This window comes from Ilyonectria robusta (assembly GCF_021365365.1).
Source record: "Ilyonectria robusta strain PMI_751 chromosome Unknown BGZ61scaffold_2, whole genome shotgun sequence".
NCBI classification, from domain to species: domain Eukaryota; kingdom Fungi; phylum Ascomycota; class Sordariomycetes; order Hypocreales; family Nectriaceae; genus Ilyonectria; species Ilyonectria robusta.
In genome coordinates this window covers 3,766,648-3,789,842 of record NW_025764436.1, presented here as the reverse complement: position 1 = coordinate 3,789,842, position 23,195 = coordinate 3,766,648, and the positions used below count along the sequence as shown (strand labels likewise).

At 49.3% G+C, this 23,195-nt stretch overlaps 8 protein-coding genes across 8 annotated transcripts; 4 read left to right on the top strand and 4 right to left on the bottom strand.

Annotated features, from left to right (window-relative positions):
- Positions 1-231: 231 nt before the first annotated feature.
- BGZ61DRAFT_527566 (uncharacterized protein) lies at positions 232-816 on the bottom strand (the record flags this gene model as incomplete). The annotated part of the gene is made up of 1 exon (XM_046253121.1): positions 232-816. The coding sequence occupies one exon, from the start codon at positions 814-816 to the stop codon at positions 232-234; it is 585 nt and encodes a 194-aa protein (XP_046111426.1).
- A 2,376-nt stretch (positions 817-3,192) lies between these two features.
- On the bottom strand, positions 3,193-4,519 carry BGZ61DRAFT_490240 (uncharacterized protein; the record flags this gene model as incomplete). The annotated part of the gene is made up of 5 exons (XM_046250312.1): positions 3,193-3,459; positions 3,541-3,628; positions 3,692-3,815; positions 3,933-4,120; positions 4,173-4,519. The coding sequence occupies 5 exons, from the start codon at positions 4,517-4,519 to the stop codon at positions 3,193-3,195; spliced, it is 1,014 nt and encodes a 337-aa protein (XP_046111425.1).
- Positions 4,520-6,892: 2,373 nt separating this feature from the next.
- BGZ61DRAFT_341589 (uncharacterized protein) lies at positions 6,893-7,318 on the bottom strand (the record flags this gene model as incomplete). Its single annotated transcript, XM_046239425.1, has 1 exon — positions 6,893-7,318. One exon carries the CDS (start codon positions 7,316-7,318, stop codon positions 6,893-6,895), a length of 426 nt encoding a protein of 141 aa, XP_046111424.1.
- Positions 7,319-10,145: 2,827 nt separating this feature from the next.
- On the top strand, positions 10,146-11,699 carry BGZ61DRAFT_527563 (uncharacterized protein; the record flags this gene model as incomplete). The annotated part of the gene is made up of 1 exon (XM_046253120.1): positions 10,146-11,699. The coding sequence occupies one exon, from the start codon at positions 10,146-10,148 to the stop codon at positions 11,697-11,699; it is 1,554 nt and encodes a 517-aa protein (XP_046111423.1).
- A 1,177-nt stretch (positions 11,700-12,876) lies between these two features.
- Positions 12,877-13,812, bottom strand: BGZ61DRAFT_442275 (uncharacterized protein). Its single transcript, XM_046244704.1, has one exon. It carries the CDS (start codon positions 13,720-13,722, stop codon positions 12,901-12,903), a length of 822 nt encoding a protein of 273 aa, XP_046111422.1. The 5' UTR covers positions 13,723-13,812; the 3' UTR covers positions 12,877-12,900.
- Positions 13,813-14,648: 836 nt separating this feature from the next.
- On the top strand, positions 14,649-15,970 carry BGZ61DRAFT_381528 (Peroxidase, family 2-domain-containing protein). The gene is made up of 4 exons (XM_046242649.1): positions 14,649-14,886; positions 14,947-15,187; positions 15,243-15,514; positions 15,569-15,970. Exons 1-4 carry the CDS (start codon positions 14,763-14,765, stop codon positions 15,736-15,738), a joined length of 807 nt encoding a protein of 268 aa, XP_046111421.1. The 5' UTR covers positions 14,649-14,762; the 3' UTR covers positions 15,739-15,970.
- A 2,737-nt stretch (positions 15,971-18,707) lies between these two features.
- Positions 18,708-19,671, top strand: BGZ61DRAFT_442272 (uncharacterized protein). The gene is made up of 2 exons (XM_046244703.1): positions 18,708-19,386; positions 19,560-19,671. Exons 1-2 carry the CDS (start codon positions 19,022-19,024, stop codon positions 19,657-19,659), a joined length of 465 nt encoding a protein of 154 aa, XP_046111420.1. The 5' UTR covers positions 18,708-19,021; the 3' UTR covers positions 19,660-19,671.
- Positions 19,672-20,407: 736 nt separating this feature from the next.
- Positions 20,408-22,225, top strand: BGZ61DRAFT_527559 (uncharacterized protein; the record flags this gene model as incomplete). The annotated part of the gene is made up of 2 exons (XM_046253119.1): positions 20,408-21,106; positions 21,194-22,225. The coding sequence occupies 2 exons, from the start codon at positions 20,408-20,410 to the stop codon at positions 22,223-22,225; spliced, it is 1,731 nt and encodes a 576-aa protein (XP_046111419.1).
- Positions 22,226-23,195: the final 970 nt, after the last annotated feature.

Here is a 23,195-nt window from a genome sequence, read left to right as displayed (position 1 = left end):
GGAGGGGTGTGTGAAAGACGCCGACGTCAAGAAGTTGGGATCGATCAAGTATGATTTAGATACAATCAATCTTCTCCGTGGAGGGGCATGTAATATTTGATCCAAGGAAGGCTGTCTTGATATAGAATGTAAAGTAGGTTCCAAATTGTAATTTGTCAAGCTCAGGAGGGTTCATGTCACCCACGGCCCCTCAAGATTCCATACCATTTGTGTCCTGCGACTTTCCATTCTCTACCGTCGCTCTCGCAGGGCTTCCCCAATCCCCCCATGGCAGCCGCTCACCCAAGTACGAGGCTTCCTCAACGGCAAAATCGATATATTCTCGGCTAGTGCTTGGTCTGGATCGAAGAGGCGGAATATGAAGTATCTGTTGGTTTGCCTCAGGGTCTCGCTGAGCATGCGGACATGACCCAGAAGCGCCCTCCCCGGCTTGAAAAGTGACACCGGTGATTGTTTCTGGAGCCGGGTAGAGAGGGGACTGCGGACTATGACTGGCTCGATCAACTCCCCAAGGTCGAAGGGGAGGCGACGTAAGATTAAGATCTTACGAACAATTTTGAGGTTGCGGATGTCAACAAGTAGCTTCAGCTTCAGCAATAGAACATCAAAAGCGTGATTCAAGGCTAGATATTGGCTAAAGAATTCTGGCTCCTCAAAGACACCAGCCCCGCGAATATCGAGGTGAGGCAAGGCCATGTCGCCCCAGTCGTACTCGCTGTCTAGGTCACGCGACGCCCACCACTTGACGAAATCATAGCACTCCTGGTCAAGATACGACCGCAGCATCATGGCCGGCATAATTTCCCGCAGCCCCATGTTGTCGACCCGTGACAACCTCAATATATCTTGCATGTGCTCAAGGCCCTCCTCACAGCCAGCAGTAGGGATGCCACATACAAGTGGTATAAAGACCGGGTAGAAAATAAGGTTGAAGACACATAGGTATGGTTCCTGAAGCATAAGCACTTCCAGAATTAGTTAAATTAAGAGTCCAACCCCTTATTAGTCCCAGTGGATTCTAGCTGTAGACAGTTAGTACTAGCTAAGTACCTTATTAACTACGGCTTACTACTATCTGCTACTTTTTCTTTATGGATTAAGATTAAAATACTGTTGGATAGCCTGTATTAGGAAACCTTCAGTAGATTGATATCCGGACCTTAGTCATGAAGGGGGTCAAATAACCCCTCTTCCGGCCGGTCCGGATGACCGGAAGGTCATCGCGATCATCATCATCATCAATTTGGACACTATTGCAACGATTGAATTGACCGTATCGGATCCATCAAATACTATTTATTAAGTACCGTAACAGGCGATTTGGGACACTTGGGCTGGCTGGTCGCTAGCAGGGCTGTCTCTAGCGTGGTCCGGACAAGGTTAAAGGAGACGGCCGGAGCCGTACAGTTAGGAGACATCGGTTTTTAATTCCTCAGAGATTCTTCCTGTTAGTCGAAGAGACCGAAAGGTCTCGAGAGGCCTAGGAGTTCTATTATTTTGCTGTCTTTATTTCGAGAGATTTATTTGAGTCTATTTGTTGCTGTTCCTACAGTCCTTATCTAGCCTCAATCTTCTACCTCCTGAAGATATCGGGCTGCCGCGGGCACTATTAACGCCTTGCTAACGGACCTTCCTGTGACGGACCTGATATTCCGTCTTATAAGATGCTTTTCTATCAGGAGGTATAAGACTCAGATCTATCCGACTTTATATATGTAATCTGTTGCAGCTTCGGGCTGACTAGCCAAGACGTCTGAGTGACGATTTTCTGTGCATCTCCTATAGGGTAAGTTGATGAGTTGAGTGTTGTTCCCGTCCCTTTCTGCTGCTAAAGTACTTGATATACTGTTTTACTAGTTTTTCTCCGAGTGTGCCTGCTAAGGAGACAAAAGGAACCACACACCTCTACACAACCTCTGACAAGATTGTGATTTCTAATATATATAGGTACTGTTAACCTTGCTGAGAGAAGAGAAAATTACGACTTACCAGTCCATCAATGGGACCAAGTGTTTATTCTTACAACCTGAAATCGGCTTCCATGCAAAGGGAAATTTAGGAAGAAAAGTCAGGGTTGGAGATAATGACAGATGCCTGCCAGATTATTTGATACGACGCAAAGGTCCCATGGTGGTTACGGCCCTACGAGAGTATGCGCCCTCTGGTTTGGTGCAATATGCATGCATATTGCACATTTGAGTTGGCCCAGCAATGGAACGTAAACAAGAATGTTGAGCAGCCTGATACGAGGACCTTTTTGCTCTCAGCCACTCGAGTTCCGGGAGGGCGAAGTCGGCTCGGGCCCAGTCGCGTAAATCTTCGACCTGCCTGAAGACTTGGTTTTGCCGCATGAATACAATATTACTCAACGACGAACCTAGACTGTCCTGATTTATATTTTCACCTAAAATCTTGAGTTGCCGGCAATTTGTCCTGAGTTTGAATGATTTTCTGGTGGCGCAACCAGGTGTCCAATTCCAACCACCTAATGGAACCCGAAGATCCCACCAGCAAGCAAACTTTCACCCTGCTGCCCCCGGCAAATTGCCCTGTTAGGAGAAGCCGCAAGTATCCGATGGCTCTGTGCGGCAGCTAGAGGATTGAGAGATAAGAGATGGAAGCTAGCGAGTACGCGGAAAGCGGGATTGACGCCTCCGCGTGGCAAGGCTTCGAAACGCCACAGAAGCATCATTTCATCTTGCGGCCATCCACTAACCGGTTCTTCTCAGCCGACCGGTAATTAGGCAAGCCACAGCGACAGGGGTGCGGGAAGACTGAGTTCTCCTTTTCCTCCTTGACTCGCGTTAGGCTCTTGGCTTGTCACTTCCCGTCACGCTCATCAAATTCAAATTTGAATGCTTGGAAGCGGCTGGATAATGACGAGACGGAAAATGGGCTGTAAGCCGACTCTTCAACGTAACCCGGCATTACCTGGAGGCAACCGAGAATACCCCGGTGCCTACATAAGTACATTTCTGGGACCGCTAGCAGGGGTCCGATGTCGATGCTCGGAAATATTCCGCACGCTACGCTTCTCGGTCACGATCCGGATCTCTTCTCCCGGGGGCATGGCCAGTGTTGTCGCAGAGCGATTAAAAAGCAAACATTAATATATTATTTCTTGCTGTAAACCGTCAATCAGGTTTGCATGGGATTATTTGTCGCTACATGTCCGTCTGAAGATTCCATATTCTACACCAGACCGTTGTCAGATCCATCTCCACTCACACGCTCAGAGTCTGATGTCTTCCGAGTGATTTGTCGCTCTGTTGTCTTTGCATCTTTTTGCTCCGTCGCTGGTCGAGAGGTGGATTGTAGACTTTGCATGTAGAAATTGCTACTGTGCACGTTGCTGCTGGTATTGTGAGTGTGGTTGCGACTCTGTAAGTCCTTGACAAGCGCGTAGAAGAATGCTGCGTTTGCGACGACACATGCGCAGACAATTTCAATCGACGCCCACTGTTTAATCTCGTTAGGTGTGATGCCTAAGGTTCAAGGCGAGTTGAATTATCGTACCAGGGAGCGCGAGGCTTGAGTTACGGATGAGATGAGGATGAGGGGGACTCGAATGATGGTGATGGCGACGACAACGAACCCGATTCCAAAGAGGAATGAGAGTTGAATTTTGCTTCACACGCCGTCAGTTAAGACACAAAAGATTCCTTGGTCCTAGGCGTTGGGGCCAACGTACTGTTTGCGGGACAGCTGGGTGTTGTACAGCATGGGGAAGGGTAGGGCGAGGAGCGCGATGTCCGTCAGTGCATTAAACACGGCCATGACGAGAAGGTTGACGACTCCTCGACTACAATGGTTGGCTATATTGGATACTGTCAGCACGTCGGTTCAAGAGTGACTATACGCCCAGACATGGCAACGTACGCGGGCGATCGGCGATGAGATCCCAAGTCCTACAGTTATGACTGTCAGCGTACGAGGAGAAGAAATGCTGGAAGATACCGACAGGTGAAGGGGTCGACATTCTGTCAGGCTCGCGATAACGACGGCGATGAATGTAGCGAGCACGATCCACCACATAGAGATGACGGCAATTCTCCCCCATTTAAGATGACTGACTAGTCGCGAGTAAAAGGCCAGCAGACAGAGCTTCAATGTCCACAAACTACAGACTCTTTAGCAACCGAAAGAACTGCAGTGAATACGGGAGAGCCCACAATAGCGCGTAAAATAAACGCACCGGGACCAGAAGCTTCAGTGCCAGCACTCGATCCTGGTTAATCTGGTCCTCGCTCTTCCCCAGGTCTGCTGCGTCCTGCGCCGTGGCTGGGTCATGCGACGTCGTCGGGTTCAGCACAAAGCTCATCGTCATCAGCACCGTGCGCGCGACGAGCGGCAGGAGCGCAAAGGTCATGTAGGTGTCATCGACGCGCCATCGCCGATGGCAGCGAGGATGTTGCTTGCATGGGCAGAGGATGCGGTAGGCGCAGCGGGTGAGGATGAGGATGCCGCAGATAGTCGCCGTTGCGATGACGAGGTTGACGTGGGAAGGAAGGGCCACCATTGTCAGTGAGTTGTTGTACAGGACTGCGAGAGGTGATGGGAACGCAACGGTTCCCCGTCCATGTCTGAGACATCGAGGGATGGAGAGAGATCGATTATAGATGGGGAACACCCATGACCTGGAGGCCACGAGTCATGGACATGTCAAGTGTTCAGCTCCGATCTCATAGTCTGAGCTAAAAAGGAAGCGATCCAATGGTGGCAATTCGTCCCCTCTCAAGCCCTCTCCAGCCCCTGGCAAGCTTGAAATGAACCCTGCGAAGGGTCAGTGCGGGGGTTTTGATTCCAGGGGAAGAACCCCTCAACTTGTACTTATTCGTAGCACATCTCCGTGCGTATTAGCCTTTGTCTGAGCGCACCCATCGCTTCGGTAGCGAGGCACTCGAACAGGTGACAGCCGCGGTTGATACCGAGTGTCACCATGACCTGACGTGTCAAATGGCGAATGTGATGCCGGCTCTCGGCCACATGTCACGCATAAGTGCATCTGAGTCTAAGTCTGTTTAGCGTGTGTCATATCGATCGAGCAAAGGGAGACATGCCCCGAGGTTCGAATAACGAGACAAATGCCGCCAACACACACAAGACAGTGACACCCAGACATCGGGATGCTTTGGAAATAAGGGGACTGACATATACTAATCTCTGCCATGAAGCACTAAGCCAAGGCCACTATGACCTATCAAAACAAACGGAGCCCAAAAATAAGGATGTGTTGGATAGAGACCATGGACTAGGAATCCCTCGATGAATTTATATCCGGACCTTAGGCAGAAGGGTGTCAGATAACCCCTCTTCCGGCCGGTCCGGATGGCCGGAAGAAAGGATCATCACGATCATCGTCATCACTTTGAACACTATTCCATTGATCAATTTGACCGTAACGGATCCATCAGGATGTGCATATTCCAAACCCATTTCTTGGATGATTTTGATTGCCATATTGATTCGGCTCCTGATTCACGAGTGAATCTCTTAAAGAATAGTCCCTTTGCTATCCTCCCTGTCCCAAATATGTCCCATATCTTTGGATAGTTGGACAGCGCGCTGTTGATCCATCCTATAGAGCTCAATCTGCGTGTTACGCCAGCACGTTGCGAAAGACACGCCGGGCAGACTCTCATTGGGTAAGTGGCAGAAGAGGTGTATCAACAGCATGGTCGCTTGCTCGTTCACATTCCATACTCCATCGAGGCAGGATGAAGCTCTAGAAGCGAGCACGGTGTGCGAGGATCCAAGAATGGCGTTTCAAACAGTGTCCTCCAGCACCCTGACGCATGCTGTGGTTATGACTATCGCGGCTTTCCTGCACGACTCAGCAGGCTCTACAACGTGAACGGTTGCTGCGATACAATGGAGCTTTGTCATGGGGACGTTCCCGTATGCAGCCCGTGAGTGGCAATAAAGAGAATGTGTGATGACTGACAGAGGCCTTTGAACTCTTCGCGGCTGACACTGCTAGCGTTATACGTAGCTGATTGAAAAATTTGGGCAATGTTAAAACCCCTGATACCAGTGAATGGGATCACTTGTGACGGCAGTTACTCATCGATAATAATGTCGATGTCAACGCAAATGGTGGTTCGTACGGCAACATTACAAAAAGCATCAGCAAAAGGCCACGATAAGATAGTCCAACTACTTGTTGAGAATAATGTTGACGTCATCGCACAAGGTGCAAAGTACGGAAGCGCTCTACAGGTGGCATCGGTAAGAGGCCATGAGAAGACCGTCCAGCTGCTCATCGATAATAATGCGGACGTCTGCGCGGAGGGTGGAGTTAACGGAAGTGCATTCCGGGCGGCAATAAGAAAGTCATCCAACTACTCCTCGATATTAATGCCGTCGTTAATGCACAAGACGGCGGATATTATGGAGCTGCTCTGCAGGCGGCAGCGGCAGGAATCGACGAGAAGATTGTTCAGCTACTCATGGAGAAGAATGCCGACGACTATCTTCGCAATATTAGAGGATGAGTGCTATTGTCAAACTAGCTTGAAAGTTATTCTTTACGTTTTGAGTGTCCAATATACGGCGATTGAAGCGGTGTCTACTGCTTACCGACTTAAATGCTTGAGTAGAACATGCCGACTCTAAAAACATCGAGAACAAAAGCCCAAACAAAGTGGCAGCCAGTCTGTCATATCACGTTACTGCTATTTAATCAGGTATTCGGATCATTGTGGGCATGCAAAGTTCTAATCAGCTTCCTGCCGAAGTTCTACATTAATTGCTAACACCGTCGTCCTGGCTGCTATGTAAAGTAAAGTAAGATGCTTGAGAACAACCAGATCTCGTTTTAAGTGTTAGGTTATGGCTGCTAATGATGTTCCCTTATGCTAGACAGGTAGTAGCCCAAGTTTACCTTCTCTCACTAATTGCAGACATAGGTGTAGCACACATATCCTCCCGTGATGATCGAGTTGCCACCCGTAATGCCACATTGCTTCCCAGCATCTCCATTGTTGAGTTCGCAAGTACCAATGACCGAACCGTCACCTCCATCCTTGTACATGAGAAACTTGTTGCCATTCTTGTAGAAGTTGAGCTTTCCCATGCCGCAGAAGCCTGATTTGATGGAAAAGACACTATCACCGAGACCTCCGTCGACTTTCCCGGTTCGATCGCCAGTGGTAAGGCATTTGCAGTTCCAGTAATTAGATGGACAGGCCACCGTAGACGTCCATACAGTTTGACCCGACCCGCTGGAGATGGCAGTATTTCTGAGGGTGTCGATATGGAAATCCGCCACCGCGAAAGCAGGGAGTAGGGCGAGTTGAAGAACAGTGTCGAAACGCATATTGTCAACTTGAATAGTGAGATTCTAACTTAAGTAAATGGAAGCGTGTTTTGATGATTGAGGTATTGATTGGTATTGTGAATGGTGGATGCGAGGAGAGTTGTTATATCGGAGGACTGCAGGCTCTTATATTATTCATGCTATGGTCGATGGTCTTCCGTCCAGCATGTACCACCTCACTTGGACATCATTGCAGATCCGGTACATCGATCCAAAAACATCCGAGTATTCAGGAATACGAGAAGGGATGCATCACCATCCCATACTGAAGCCGGTCCCTGGAACCAGCAGCGGCCGATCCTTGGAAAAAGCCTGTAGAAAGCCAATGTTTCGTTTCCCATCAAGCAAGCGCACCAATAACATCGACTTGATATCGGCAAAGTCGTGATTTATATACTAGCCAAAGTAGTAGGAATCGTTTCTAAAATGTTTAAATGTATTCCTATTCAATTATAGTAGCAGCTGTCTGACAATCGAATTATCTATGTTCATAAATTGTACACTCATCACCCCACAAGGCACGCTCGGCATTTTCCTATAGCCCTTGAGCCCTGAAGGTCAATCACTGGCGAGATTGCCCGCGGAACATTGCTGAGCTGTCTGAACCTGAAGCTGCAAGAAAGGGCGGCCGACAGGAGGAACAGGGAGCGGCCGCTGAAACCCACTATGCACCCGCTCTCGATTGTCTTGGCCTGATGCGAGCTGCCGCATTAGTTCTCTAGCGTGCCTAACTCAGTGGTGTCACGCTTCACGTCTGTGGCTTCAAAATGTCCTGATGTTCGGATGACTCCCCCTGGCCCGTAGTGGTTTGGTTATCAACAATCAATAATATTGGGCATCCCGGAGACGATTTGAAATACGAGGAACATGTTGAGAAGTTAGGGGGTAATAGCAGCGCGTTTAGCAGCTGATGTGTTGTTTACAACATATGCTAGTGATTCGTATGTGATAGGGACTATGGGAGTCAGGTTATGTGTAGAATCAAATGTCTTATCTATGGATAAGCTGGGCAGATTGTGGTATGTGACAGCTAACTGCTCAGTAGATGCCCAGCTTGCCAGGCATCCTGAGCCAGCTGCACGCATCAGCTGGTTACAAGTTGGAACCACCTGTTAACAAACCGAGAATTCTGGGATGACACACAAACAACATTGGAATTGGCGCCAACTCATGTTATCTCGCCACTGGTGTCTTGGCCCCTCGCGCTTCCGTATCGGTGTTGGTTGCTCTTCCCGAGGCCCCATTCACCCTAATAGGTCGATGGTTGAACGTTCTCAATCCAATCTAACCATTATCTCCCTGCAAGCCTGCCGGCTTCTCCAAAGTTTGGTCTTCCTGCAGTCTGTCAGGTGGGAGCATCTCATGTCCTAACCGCTTGGCGCCAAGTTCGCCAAGCAGCCGGACAACCGAAGCTGCCCACGCCCTAGTGTTCTGCATCACTGCGGCGTTCAACTACCATATTAACTCTCCTACTGGTTGTTGATGCCGGAGTGTAGAGTTGGGATGGGCGCATATGCACAAGCACGTTGCGTATAAAGTCGGCGTTGGTAAATTGGCTGCCGCCTTCCACCACCTTCCACTTTGGGGAAGACACCCCAGAAGCCCCACATTCTCCTCGTCAGCTGATCGGTCTCGCCTTGTTGAGGATCAATGTTTGATGGAGCAACGGCTATTTCGATCCACTGGTGGCTGGGATGGGAATGTCTTGTCAATGGCTTCCGCTCGTTAGGAGTGGTTACCTTTTTTCTTGCTTAACACAACTGCACATTTTAACAAACTGTTGGGTTGATAGGCTGAGCCAAAAGTATAGGGTACCCTAAGGACGCTGTAAACTGCAAAAGTGGAACGCTCCGCTAGAGAGCTCACGTATTCCAGTTTTTCCTAGTTCAACATACGCGGAGTACTTACGGCGGCTTTTTGAGAATTTAGTGAGGTTTTCCACCGGTTTCCCCTTCGGCCCAGCTGATCGAAAGTCTAGCTGGGGTTTGTGGCCATTTTTCGAGGCCTAATCGTATATTAGGTATGCTCCCGACACTGATTTGCGTGGATGTCATTGGGCGAGTTGTTCCCGGAGTGGCCTCAACTGGGCGAGCTGCTCTTGCGTTAGCCTCAACGCCGAGCCCAGGATGTCTCACCATGCTCAGCTCACATACTGGACTCTCTAAGAGCGAGAATTGGATCAGTTCCGAAATCCCATACCGTGCGTTTCATTTGAGGGAATATTGTGACCAGCGATTGGGCTTTATCGTTAGGAGTCTCTTCGCTGCGACCGAGATTCGTTGGTCTCGATTAGGCGTGCCGGGGATTGGACTTAGTATTGATTAAAAAGAACGAGCCACGACTTAATATTCGTTTAAACAGTGATGTAAAATGTACCTTGCTAGACAATCCGAGAGACCCATTATGGCTACGAGGGTAGAAACTGAAAGCGGCCCGGACGTGCCGCGGCGGCTCTGCTAGTGGAGGGCACCTGACAGGTCTGAGGTGGTCACCCGGTAATCAAATGGCCCTGATTCACGCATTGGAGCACTACGCAGTACTCTGTACTCCTGTTGGGGAGGTAAAAGAGATGCCAGCAGTCGAAATGTCCAAAATGCTCGAATTCGAAAGTCTGAGAAGGACGATCCGCTAACTTCCTCGGGCCTATTTCGTATTTCGCCTTTCAAGCTCATCCATTTCTAATAATTTGCATGAGCATCGGGTCCAGTGTGACCAAATGCAGTGTGACTTGTGTTGGAGAGACCCTGTACTAGAAAACCTTCCATACATTAATATCCGGACCTTAGTCATGAGGGGGGTCAGATAACCCCTCTTCCGGCCTGTCCAGATGGCCGGAAGAAAGGATCATCAAGATCATCTTCAATTTGAACATCAGTCAATTGATCAATTTGACCGCAACGGATCCATCAAGTACCAGTCAGATTTCCGTGAAGACGCTATTTGCGCTACGATCAGAAGGGCTTTTATTCCCTATTTTGACATCAATTTTACCCAATTTTACCCACTTTACGAACAGCGCAATGTCCGCCCAAAATGCCGCATCTGCCGACCAAAGGACCTTCGGACATTTGAAGATTGGGCAGATTGGGACAGGGCTTTCCGGATTAAGGCACATTCGGCCGATATCTGGGCCCTGATCAACCCGGATCGGGATGATCAGCCCTTAGAAGAGCCGGTCACACCGACCTTCAGCAGCTATTTCCGCCGAATCCCTGCACAGCAGATCGGGCCCGGTTTACCCCGAGAGACCGGACAGTCTTCTAGTCAGACCCTTCCTTTGATCCCGATTTTCATCCCCGAATCTAAAGATCCGATCGAGAGGGCCCGATCTATCAAAGAATTGACGGCTGAAGACAGGGCTGCCTACCAATCTGACCGTGAGGACTACGATCAAGACTACAGGAAGTTCGTACACCAACATCAATGGATTGATAAGATCAAAACATGGGTCCTAGACACTGTAGCCAAGGGACTATTAGCTAGTTTCTGCGATCCTGAACAGGACTTAAGGAATTGGTATACCAACCTCAAGAATAACGTTGGGGCCTCAACGACTGAGGAGCAAAACGAGGCCTCGACTCAAGATCAGAAGATCCTATCTGCTATGGCTAGGGCTTCTAAGGATAGCATTGGGGCCTCAACGACTGCGCAGCAAAACGAGGCTCTAGCCAAATATCAGCAGATCCTATCCGCTGTACCTAAGGCTCCTAAGGAATTCCCTAACTGGCTAACGGATTGGGAGCAAGCTACACACCAAGCCCGGACAAGAGGGATCGGAGGCCTAGACAACCCAAATGTGTGGTTCAGCGACCTATGTCAATCTATTGAGCCAGTCCTGACAAGTTGGGTCTCGAATTTTCAAGGGATTTATCAAGAGAAGTTAGAAGACAAATCCCTAGCGATCCGGACCGTGGCCAAGACCCTACGCATAGAGGTCAGCCGGCGAGGCTTCCAGAAGCCGGTTAAGGCCCTAGGCCGAGTTAATAGAGGGACTTTTGGCCCGACCTACAATCAGTATCCTGATCAAGCTGCCCAGCCGAATCAGGAACAGGATCCCGATAAGAAAGGTCAGCTAGCCAGATCGGCAGGGCCCCGCCGGCCGAAACGGAACAGGAAGCGCAAGTCCGATCAACCGGGTCCCGAGGCAAAGAAGGCTAAGTCTAAGGATGGCCTGGATCAAGGAAAGGCCAGTCTGATCTGTGAGGCCTGTGACGGCAAATGGCATACCTGGGTGACATGCTACTACATCTTTCAAACTACGGCCCCAGCCTGGTTCAAATTCAGACCTCTCATCCAAGACCGTGTTAAATACCGACTTTCCTTTCAAGAATGGAAGGACCGGCTCAAGAACCTTAAGGGCGGATCAGCTAGGTCAGATTGACGAGGCCGGGAAGTCGGCCGCTGCGATGACTTGATAAATTCTATCAAGGCGGCCTTTCCGGCATCAGGATATCCCCCACGGAAGTCAGCTATCCTAGACTCCGGGACCACAATCCATATCTTCAATAAGATCAGACGGTTCCTAGGATATCGGCCTGCTAGAGCTGATGATGCCCTTATTGCCGGAGAACACGAAATCCTAGTCCAAGGATACGGCCAAGTCAATATCATGACCAAAGGACCTAACGGCCCTAGGTTCATCACTGCGGAAGATGTGGCATATTGCTCTGACTTCCCTTGCAACCCAGTATTCCTACAAAGGCTGCACATAGAATCCGTCAACCAACGGGCATCATTTCCGTTGCATCCACCTGGAAGACGGTATACACTGATCAGTCGCATTTGGGCTTCGCATTATGTTAATACCCCTTTGTTCTTGGCGTCTTGTCATCGTCTGATCAGGCAGGCCCGCAATGGCACTAACTTATTACTGTACGGAGTACGGATAGTCACTTGGTAAATTGGTACAAATCCCCCCCCACCAGCCACTCAACAGTGGCTCATCGGTCCGCTGGCAGTTATCGGGACAACGATATCCAAGCGATGAGGAATTAAGCCCTGAGATTTGTGTGCTTATGGATTCTAGTGCAGCATAAGCGAGGAATAATTTTGTGCCAATGTATCCAAGGTACGGGTGGAGTCCAGATCTTGTGGTAGCAGACTAGCAGAGTTCGGAACAATTCACGTATTGCGTGTCCAGGTGGCAATTGAACATACAAACAAGAACAAATTGGTAAACCCCAGAGAATGGTCATACAGAAGTGTATTCAATCCGACTGAAGTGGGGGTGTAATGCTTCTGAGGTTAATATGATTCGACCCCAGTCTTTGTGGTAAGCACCTATAATGGACATTGGAGACCGAAGTGAGATGTCCATTTGATCAGTTCTTCTGTATATCTCTGGCTCTCTCACAAGGATTAACCACTGCCTCCACAGTAATCTAAAGTCAATGTCGACTTTGCATAACTAATTCGCAGGAGCTTACTTTAGCAATAGTACCCAATGTCTCTCATATATTTCGGTAGCTCTTATGAGCCCGTGTACCGTCTTTACGGAGCGTTACTCTGAACATATATCTCTATTATTCGCAAAAACTGTAGGTTTGATTGATCTAATGGTATCGAGTAAGGCTAAAACAAAATTACACAAGGATTGAGATCTCATTGTCTTTGAACCGATCTGCCTCCCTCTTCAACATACAAATGCAGCTCGCCACTATGAACGCTTCGACGTTTCTGGTGCTTGTTTTCTTTTCATCTGTCCAGGAGCTCATATTCAACATGAGTCTGCCCCCGTTGCCACCCATGTGCTTCTTCGTGCCGGGGGTCCGAAACTCGTCGTTGCGCACCAACTGCGCAACACGAACACCTCTCTTCCCCACCTTGCCGTCCACTGACGAAACGGGATCAGTCCTTTCCAGGATCAGAAGTGAAGCTGCATTGTACGCCTCCTCGCGCTCGGCGCGACCCCCGTACCGCCACTCAAATGAGCCTAAAGACGTGTCAAATCTCTGCGAGCGCGAGAAGATAGAGCGACTCTGGACTTCGACCAGTTCACACTTCACATCCTCGGCCTCGATGGCGTCCTCGACCGAGATGGAGGTCCTAGGAGGGAAAATTCTCATTCTGGGAGATCTACCCGGGCCCCAGCGGTAGATGGTTGAGATCAGAGGAGTATGATTCGGGTCGGAACCGCGGACGAGAGCGCAAGAGTTGGAAGATCTCTTCGGTCGAAGAGAGATATACTCTACTGCTCCAGAGTCCACACGGTAGACGGAAATTTGTTCCAGTGTCTTGCCGATATACGCCTGGTTTGCGTCATATCCTATCGCTTGGACCTGGAGTTGACTAGTCGCAACAAAGGCATTTGATGACGAGGAGCTGCTCGCGGAGTGGCCGTTTACCGCGTCATGGTAAGCGGGTGGAGCATCAGACTCCCAGTCTTTTGACGAATGTGAGCTCATCCTGACGAGTTACTGAATTTCCGAGGAAAGTTTTATTTGCGACGGTTCTGTAAACAAGATGTTTTTTTTAGAGCAATGAAAAGGCGTATGTTAGAGCGCACTGGGATAGAAGGTATCTTGGTTGATTTTATTATTGAGATGTCCTCGACTTTCTCATTACGTCATTGCGCAACTGTGCATCGCCCGCACCATTCTCGACTAGGCAGGTCATCGTGAATGGATCGCCCCGTCGCTGCGTTTTACCATTCTGGGACTGTCTTACACTCAGCCCCATTTTCTCACGGTAATAACGTCATCCGTGAGTAAGCCTTGCAGGGCGCAGCAAACGCATCTGCGCTAGTGAACGGGTGAACGATGCAATGTAATCCACGTGCCAACGACGAAATGAGTGTTACATGGGGCATCCATGTCGCCCGATTCCCTGCCTCAGGAGTCGGGCGAGGCTGGGCTCCCCCATGCAGGAGACGAGACAATTTTCATAAGGCAAAACTCTTTAGCGAGTTAGTTTCCTTGGTTAGGTTCATCTACTCCATACAGGTGTCTCTGTGTCGCCTTAATTCGGTTAAAACAGAATTAAAAAAATTCTCTAGATTTCATCAAGTATTAAGGACCGCCTTTTGCATGGTCCATTGTGAGCGTTCTGCTGTTCTCAGTATTGCCCAAAAGAAACTATCAGCAGGCAGAAGGATTAGAGCTTACATGATGTTCATGAAGGCCTTACGTGAAAATAGGTGTAGTAGATAGGAAAGAGAGGAAGGATTGTGCCGTAGAACGTTTACGCCTTCTCGAAATGAAAGGGATTATGAATTGGCCCTTTTTGATTGGTCCATTGTACGATCGTTCGCCTGGGTGGGTCTAATACTCTTGGCTTACGTTGATTCATCCCTGTTTATTGGTAGGAAAGCAAGCTCATGGGTTAGACTCCACGACTTGGAACATTCTCACTTCACCGTTATATATGCCATCTTTCGCCGCATGATCGTCATTGTTCAGACCATTCAGGGCAATCTTTAAGACTCTTGAACATCAAACCAGCCAAGATGCATCCTACTATTCTTGTTCTTACTCTCGGGGCCTTTGGCATCGCTTCAGCCACCAGCCCCTGCGGCCACCACGACAGCGAGCCTCCAGAGGGAGAATGGAGGGCGGCCAGAGCTGGAGATAGTATGAACAAACTGCCTGGAGTTTCTTGGTTAGGCTTTGTGAGCTAATACTGATTGATAGTGCGGAGTCCATGCCCTATGCTCAACGTCCTCGCAAACCACGGCTACCTGCCGCGCGACGGCAAGAACATTGATAAAGAAATTACGCGTCATGCAATGAAGAATGGTCTGAATTTGGACAACGCTTTTGCCGACATTATGTTCGACCCCGCTCTCCTCACGAGCCCCAAGGAAAACTCCTCAACTTTCGACTTGAATGATCTCAACCGTCATAACCTTCTGGAACATGATGGAAGCTTAAGGTATTTGCCAGAGGAGTATGCGTCAGTCCAGATGGCGCTAACCTAGTCATTACAGTCGCGCAGACGCCTACTGGGATGACTCTCAGGTCTTCAATACAACAGTCTACGCGGAGACTCTGACATACTTCAAAGGCGACACCGTCGATCTGAAGTCTGCCGCTGCCGCTCGCCTGGCTCGCATGACTACGTCGCAAAACACCAACCCGACATTCTTCGTCAACAGCACGGCTCAATCAATCAGCTTGGGAGAGACGGGAGCCTACATTCTGGCCCTCGGCGACAGAGTCGCTGGCACTGTACCTCTGGACCGAGTGAGGATGATGTTTGGTAAGGCCACTCGTGTACTTGTATTGCATCTATACTAATTGATACTGTGAACAGAGCAGGAGAAACTACCTTTTGAGCTTGGCTGGAGTCCTGCCGAAGTTGCTACGGCAGAGGACCTCTTCAACATTACTCAAAGAGTCATTGACAACACTGCCTTCCCGGAGCTGCGGGCTAGAATGAACGGCGGTATCCATGCTGGGATTGTTTCAAAGCACCTTGTTTAGTCAAGTGATTGAGACGCGATATTTGATGCTTGCACCTCGCTGTATCACAGAGATGCATGACACATCAGGCATCTACTGAGCGGTTAGCTGTCATATAAAATAACTGCTCAGTATATCCATGGAAAAGATATCATTCTAAAGTCCGGTCTCGGCCGGACTGGTATATTTTGGTTATAAGTCCGGGCGTACAGAACCTCAGACATGTTGGAGATTAATATTATTGTCATTTGGATCCTATCATCCATTGCAGTGTGCAACTAGCGAGTCTTAAAAGTTATGATGTAGCACTACACTCTATGGGGTAGCGCTCAGTTGTTCCCTCTGAACTAGTTTGTGATGCGAATTTTATCAGGACAATAGAGGCAAGGTTATATAGAATCGAAGATGTCTGGTATGATGGCTAATTTCTCAGCAGAACCCTTCCTAGAATACAGCCAGCTGCATAAATCGACCGTGCAAAAGATTTCTGCCGGGATGTTATGTGAAATGAGGCCTGGCTTTTTATATTCCATCCTGGTAGTCCGATTGCCAACAAGGAGCGTCAGCATTCCCACTGCCGAGTTCTATCGCAAGTTGATCTTTAGCAGGGGGCTTTGCAGGAATGTCTGTCGATATATGGGAAGATGTATTGGGCTTACTCTGAGGTAAACCTTGGGCTCGAACGCAAATTGACTGGGATATGGGCATGTCGATTTTTCTCTACAGACTACAAGGTCAGCACCGCGCATCTTAATGATACAAGAAGGGACAAAGCCCTCTTTACGAATTGAAAGAATTTGCGGGAAGACAAAGGTGTTTATAAAAACACTCGAAGAAGCACATACCTTGTAGCTTTACTGGTGCTGTTGTGATTTGCGCAGCTAGTCGTATCCTTGGGATGCCTGGCCTGGTAGGTATCTACTGAGCAGCTACCTGTTATATCAGGCAACTGTTCAGCTTATCCATAAACAAGATACCAGCCATACTGTACGTAACCTGACCCGAATGGTCTCTATGACATATGCATTATCTTGGCTGGTCAACGAAGCATTAAAATGTGGCAGAGTGTTATGAAGGTGCAGAGGAAGGAGACTCCCCACTTATTTACATGCCATCTCCAGAAATATGAATCCCGACCTGTTGTCGTCCCAAGCATTGACGCTAGGTCACCCTGATGCGAATGTCATACGGACCATAGAAGTCAAGTCATGTGTAGAACCTAACATCTATTGTCTATGAATTATTGAGCAGATTGTCAGATACAATAGTCAATTGCTCAGCAGATCTCTAGGACACGGCTAGATGCACGCATCACCCCCTAGGTATACCAAGATCGCCACATGATCCAAATCTGCTGCTTCCATGGCCTCTGGCCCGAATCCCGCACTGCCCCACCTCCCCAAACACCCTCGCTGTGCTCCGCCATACCCCGTCGCAAACAGTGGTTCCAGGACTGGCCCAGTACAAGGTCTGTTGGATCTCGTCACTCTGCATGTGGAGTCTGACAGTCTATTAAGTGCCTTTACGCAGCGGAATCTACTACAAAAATAGAGTCAAATAGAGTGATTTGAATCGAGGATAAGTGCGACTTTACTAGGCCGTTGTGACTGCTGGATTGGCTATTAGTGTTCATTTTAACCGGCAAAGAATTTCCCCTATCTACAGTCCCCGGAGCCCCCCGCTTCCTCAGTTATTCAGACGGACTAGAGCCTCTGTGTGACAGGACTAGATCCTCTGTGTGACACATCCCCTCAGTCGAGACCATTTTACTGGTGGGAGATGCAATTGGTGCAGACCGGGTCAAAGATAGAAAGTCTGGGTTCACCCAAAGGATCAGGCTCAAACACAAGCTCCAAATTAGACCCTCTCAGGAAATAGGCTGAGTGGATAATTAAAGCACTTAATCAGATGCTTTGTAACACAACTAAGGGGGAAATATTGTATGGAAAGTGATATAACCTGCTCCGACAGCTGGAAAGTTGAAAAAAATCAAGAAGGACATAAGGCATTCCCTTACAATAACTTGGAAGACGCAGTTGCTTTAAGTTTTAGCTGGTAAGCCAGGCTAGCCCTGTCGTTATTAAACTCTTGTGCGTCTGTCAGCACTGTGACAGTCTCTGAGACTCCTGCTTTCTTGGTTATCTGGCAAGACTGAATCCCTCTATCTAATGAAGTCTGCAATTATATAGAGAATTGGTGACATTCTCCTCTTCAAGATTCTATGTTCCTATAGCATTAACAATTGCATCCCCAACCCAGCCACAAGTCCTTTCCCTTACGGGCTGATCGACCGCTGAGCATGGACGTCCAGCCATGCACAGCCACAAACCTCGGACCTACTCCATAAACCACAGTGCCAGTGCCACACGCCACAGTGCTGCACACCAGCGCACCATACACCACCACTCCGCTACCACTGCCACATTGTCCATCACATCACAGCCGCCACCGCCGACTCGCGGTTTTGGGTTTCGCCGTGCGTTGTTGGATCCGATACAAGGTGGAGACCAAAGATGATGATTATCTTGCTCTAGGATGCCAACCCCCCTCTTTTCGCGAGAGGGGTTTTATGTCATCTCACGCCCCCTCTGACCCAGGTCAGGATATCGATATATCACAGGTGTAATAAAAGGTCACAACCCAACAGTTTCGACGTGCGTTTGTATTCTGCCAAGCCACCGTACTTTCTCCGATGTCGAACAGGGAACATTAGCTGGGCTCGGACCGTGGTAAGACAGGTTAATTTTACCTACTGTGACCTCGCCGAAATGGTACTACCCGTACGGACACGATGTTAAAAGTAACGTGTAAAATATAATTGCAGATTTAGGGCAGCCCGAAGGGTAATTGCGCAGCAGATGTCTGACTTGTCATGTGTCCCTAGGATACAGCTAACTGCACGCATCACCGACTTCATTACAATACAAAGGGGTTGTTGACACGACTTGTGTGTGTAATCTATTATCTAACTAAACATTCTGATTTAAGCCCTTATTACGACGGTCACTTGACGTTTCTTGTGTTTTCGTCAATGGATGTGACAAGAAACGCCTTGCCTGAAAAACGCCTGCCCGAAAAACACCAAGCAAATGAAACCATAATGTCAACCGCCCAATAGACCCCCGATGATGTGACTGTAGTCGAGGCCCTCCATACTCCCCCGCCCGGCGGTGATGTACACGACCCTCGCATCCGAGCTGGTATACAACATGGCGTCCAATTTTAGACCCGCGGCGGCAAAATCCGGCTTCGAGAATCTCGCGATGAAGGGCAGAGAACTGCCTGATCCTATTGATTAGGGGCCATGTACGGTGATGGGCCGTCTGTTTGCCCTGACGCGCCTCCGATTGCACTTCTGATGTCAGTCCCACCTTCCTTCGGTTCCTGCCCAGCTGTAGGAGTGGTTTCGCGGCTCCTCACGATCATCTCTTGCAATGCGGTATCGACCTTGGCCATCACATTCCTGAGTATCCGGATATTCGCAAGAGTCGTATCCCGATCCTTACTGTATAGGTCTTGTACTGTTTCTTCCAGTCCTCGGATACTGGCAAGAGTGGCGTCCCGTTCTGTCTTGTATAATTCTTGCACGTATGCGTCGAGTTTTGCCTCGGCGTTGTTGATGATCTCGATATTGACACGGATGGCTTTGGAGAGATTGTCTGGTTCGCGCTGTCGTACCTCGCTGTCAACGCGTTGAGCCATCTTTGTGGCGTTGGTGGGAACTGGGTTAAAGTGTCAGTGAAACCCACCTCAAACGAGAAAAGAAGAAAGGAGAAGGAAAAGAACGTACAAGTTCACGTCTGGGGTAATATCAGCGGATTAATTGGGTGCTGTAGACTTACCAGCGAAGCTCGGGTTCCATGGAATCATATACCTAGGGGAGGTGAGAAAGGCGGTCGGGAGTGGCAGATAATGGCCACTCCTACCAAAAACAACAAATGACAGCGACCGACTGATCCTCTGTGATAAGAGGTCGCGGGGGCTGTTTTTGGGTGCGAACTTGGTAATATTAAATACATTGAACTAGCTTAACTGGAGACGGCCTAGCGTCCTGGCCTGCGGGCTTCTCCCCCAGACGGGAACAATTTCATGCATCCATTCGGCGCTTTATGACACCGCGGCTTACGTTGGTCGTACAACCCCAGTTCGTGGCCTTGAGCTGCCCTCCTAAACATCAAATAAGCCAGAGGTCCCCTCTCGCAGCGAATTCTCATGAGCTGCGTAACTCCTATTGCGATCTGCAGAAGCATGAACACCATAGTACGGGAATAGCGGGAATGACTCCGGGATGTATTTTGCGGGGTCGGCTCTCGAATAACGTAATGCAGAAATGAGTAAGCGAAAATAACGTAATGGTTTCAGAATGACCGGGACCACCGGCTGTTAAGCCGTGATCCTACAAGGAGTAGGAAACATTTGGTGATTGCATCCAACTGGTCGAATCTGCGGTCCCTTGCATTGGTCGGCTTCGGTCTCGTGATCGTATCACGGGTTGAAAGTCCCGCGTCGCTAATCTCGACGAGACTGCCTCGTCAACGGTCAATAAACCCCGTTCGATCTGATCTCCTAGGCCTCGAAGGATCACGGCGCAGGAACAAACGACGAGCTAACTGGTGTTGGCGACAAGTCAACCTGTACTATCCGCAACGACTGCGTCTGGACGCCGACACCACGGCGAGTATCGCTTGTTATGGCTAGCTTCTACGACAACCTCGCTGCCGTCACCGCACGCGGCCTTGTTCAGGCTTGGCCTGAGGGTGCTAACAAGTCGGATACACTTATAGCTGACCACCATTTGAACCTCACGGCCCTCAAGCACTGGAACTACACCTACTACACCAACGACACCATCTCCAATGGTTCCAAGTGCTACCTGGTGTTCCCCCCATACCAGCCCGTGTATCTCTTCGGCAATGGCACCTTTATCAACAAAACAACCTGCTACACGGCCGTCAAATCAATTGGCACTCGCGGCCGCACCGGTATCTGCTTCGCCACAGCCTATGGCTTCTGTCTTGTACTGCTCCTCGTTGCCCTCGCCAAGCACGGCAAGAACCATCTAGCTCCCGAAAAGCGCTTCTATCCGATCAGTCGGCGGTGGCAATGGTACTGGGGCATTTTTGTCTGCGCCTGTGCTTGCATCGGCCTGTTCATGAACATCGACGTTGATCGCTACTACCTCCAGGAGCTTCCAATTACCGTCACCGTTTTCTTCTGGTACCTCTTGTGTATGGGCACTCTTGCTCTGACGTGGGAATCTGTTCGCCATTGGGGCAGTTGGCTAGAACGACAATTTATCGATCCAAATCCATTTGTCCTCGAGCAACACGATCGTCGTGCGATGGTCGAACTCTGGCTACCCATGTGGTTCTACTTCTGGGTCTGGATGGTGAGTAAATCTCCGAACTAGATATTCCATTCTGATCTATACCTGATACGGCTTTACAACACTGCAATTTTTTAACTTTGAATCCAGAACTTCTTCCTCGTCGTGCCTCGAAGTTGGTCCTTCACTCAGAAGCAGCACTATCCTGGGCAAGCCCTAGAGGTTGCCAAACCCGCTGCAACAAGCGGTCGCTTCAAGGCCGGTGCCTTCTGCCTCATTGTTGCCTGGCTCACTATGCTCTTCTCTCTGCGGCACTCGATTAAGAATTATAGGGATCGTCACCGCGGTATCATTAACCGCGCCCTCGGCTTCACAAAGGCTGTGCCATGGCGCTTCTACCTCACTATTCCCATCACCGCAGCCCTAATTGCTTACCAGGCTTTTATCGCTTGGGAGTGGGAATACTCTCTAATTAGAATCGGTACTCCGATTTACATCATTTTCATTTGGGGCTACACTCCAACGCTCCTCATCCTGCTCGTCCAAATCGTCTACGGATTCACAACTCCAAACGAGGACGAAGAACTCATCAGGCAGAGACATGAGAGGAATGACAGGATAGACCAAGAGCTTGGCATCGTCAAGAAGCCTGGTTGGTGGCACCGCGTCAAGGGTGAGCACCTGATGTCACTCCGCGACAAAATTGCCTCGAACGTGATGGAGATCGGCGGCGGAAGGGGTACCGGTCGCCGCGTCGAGACAGGTGCTGAGCGACACGCCCGCGAGGAGGCTCTTGCGGCTGCTGGAGGTCAAGAAATGGAAATGTACCCCGTGATGAGGGCCAATACTAACAACCCTCGGTCTGACCGAGCCGGTGTCTCCGCTATCCATCGCGAACAACAATCCCTCGCGAGTCGCTACGGCGGCAAGTCGGAACATCGTCGCCACGAGCGTATGATGCAAACCGCCACCGGTATCCTATTTCCCAATGACCTCGAAGCCGAGCGTGCCCGTCACCACGCAGAAATATCTCGAGATGACACTTCTCCTCCACCCTACACCGATGGTCTCCGTAGTCGCAACAACTCCCGACCCGGGACCAGCCACGGCAGCAGCAGCGCCGAGACAAATAGCCGCAGCAATGCTCCGCCGTATCAAGTCAGAAGCATGCTGGATGTCTAGGCCGTTTCGGTCCTGCGATGAACAACCTGACTAGTTTCACGATGGGCTCGATTTTACTAGCTCAACCAGACGGATTACGATAATTTTACATCTGCGAATGTGATGATCGGCAACGAATCCCGAAAACCAACAAGCTTCTTTAATCAGCATATTTTAAAATAGGGAGATTGAAATGGGGTGTCGTACCATCCACCGGTGCATGATTCTACTGGGGTCACTTACAGCGAGAGGTGTCTCGAGTCTGTGCAAAGGATACGCATCCCATGTACCTAAGTTGCCACTCCATTTTTGAAGTAGTTGACATGTTCCAAATCTTGATTTCAGCATTAATAATAGCTTGGAAGACGAAAAATATGTCAATGTGTACGCTTGCGCTAACTAGCCAGTCTCATGTGGTGGTTGTGAGTTGAGCGATAAGAAGCACATGCAAGTCATGGGTGGGACAGGAAATCGTCCAAGGGGATCTGAAAGCCAAGAAATATGAGAGTGGAAACATCTCGGTGTTTATAACCTTGGCCCAGGGCTAGACGAATGTTTGAGTTCCCGCTCTGTCCAAGGCTGTTTTTTGTCGAGATTCTGGCTACTCCAGGCTTTGAGGTAAGATACAATCGGCTCATCAAATGCACTGGATGCTTGAACTACATATCTTTCGCACACGGTTCAATGGTGACTTCTGAAGCTGCATGAGAAACATACAATTCGGAATTGTATAGCATTTCTCTTCTTTACACAAACACAGGTCGGGTTATTCCACTAAGTCGACGTGGGACCCGTTATTTAGTAGCAAAATCCCAGCCCGTTGCTGTGTTCTTTTAATGACGATCTGTCAAACACACTCTACTATCCTCGCCGATCCGCTGTCGCATCTCCATCGGTTCACGTCTAGGATTGATGTCAAAAGCTCGAGTACGATACGTCTTGAAACGCCTAGTAACGACCGTGCAAAAATTCCCAGTGTTGGAACACTATC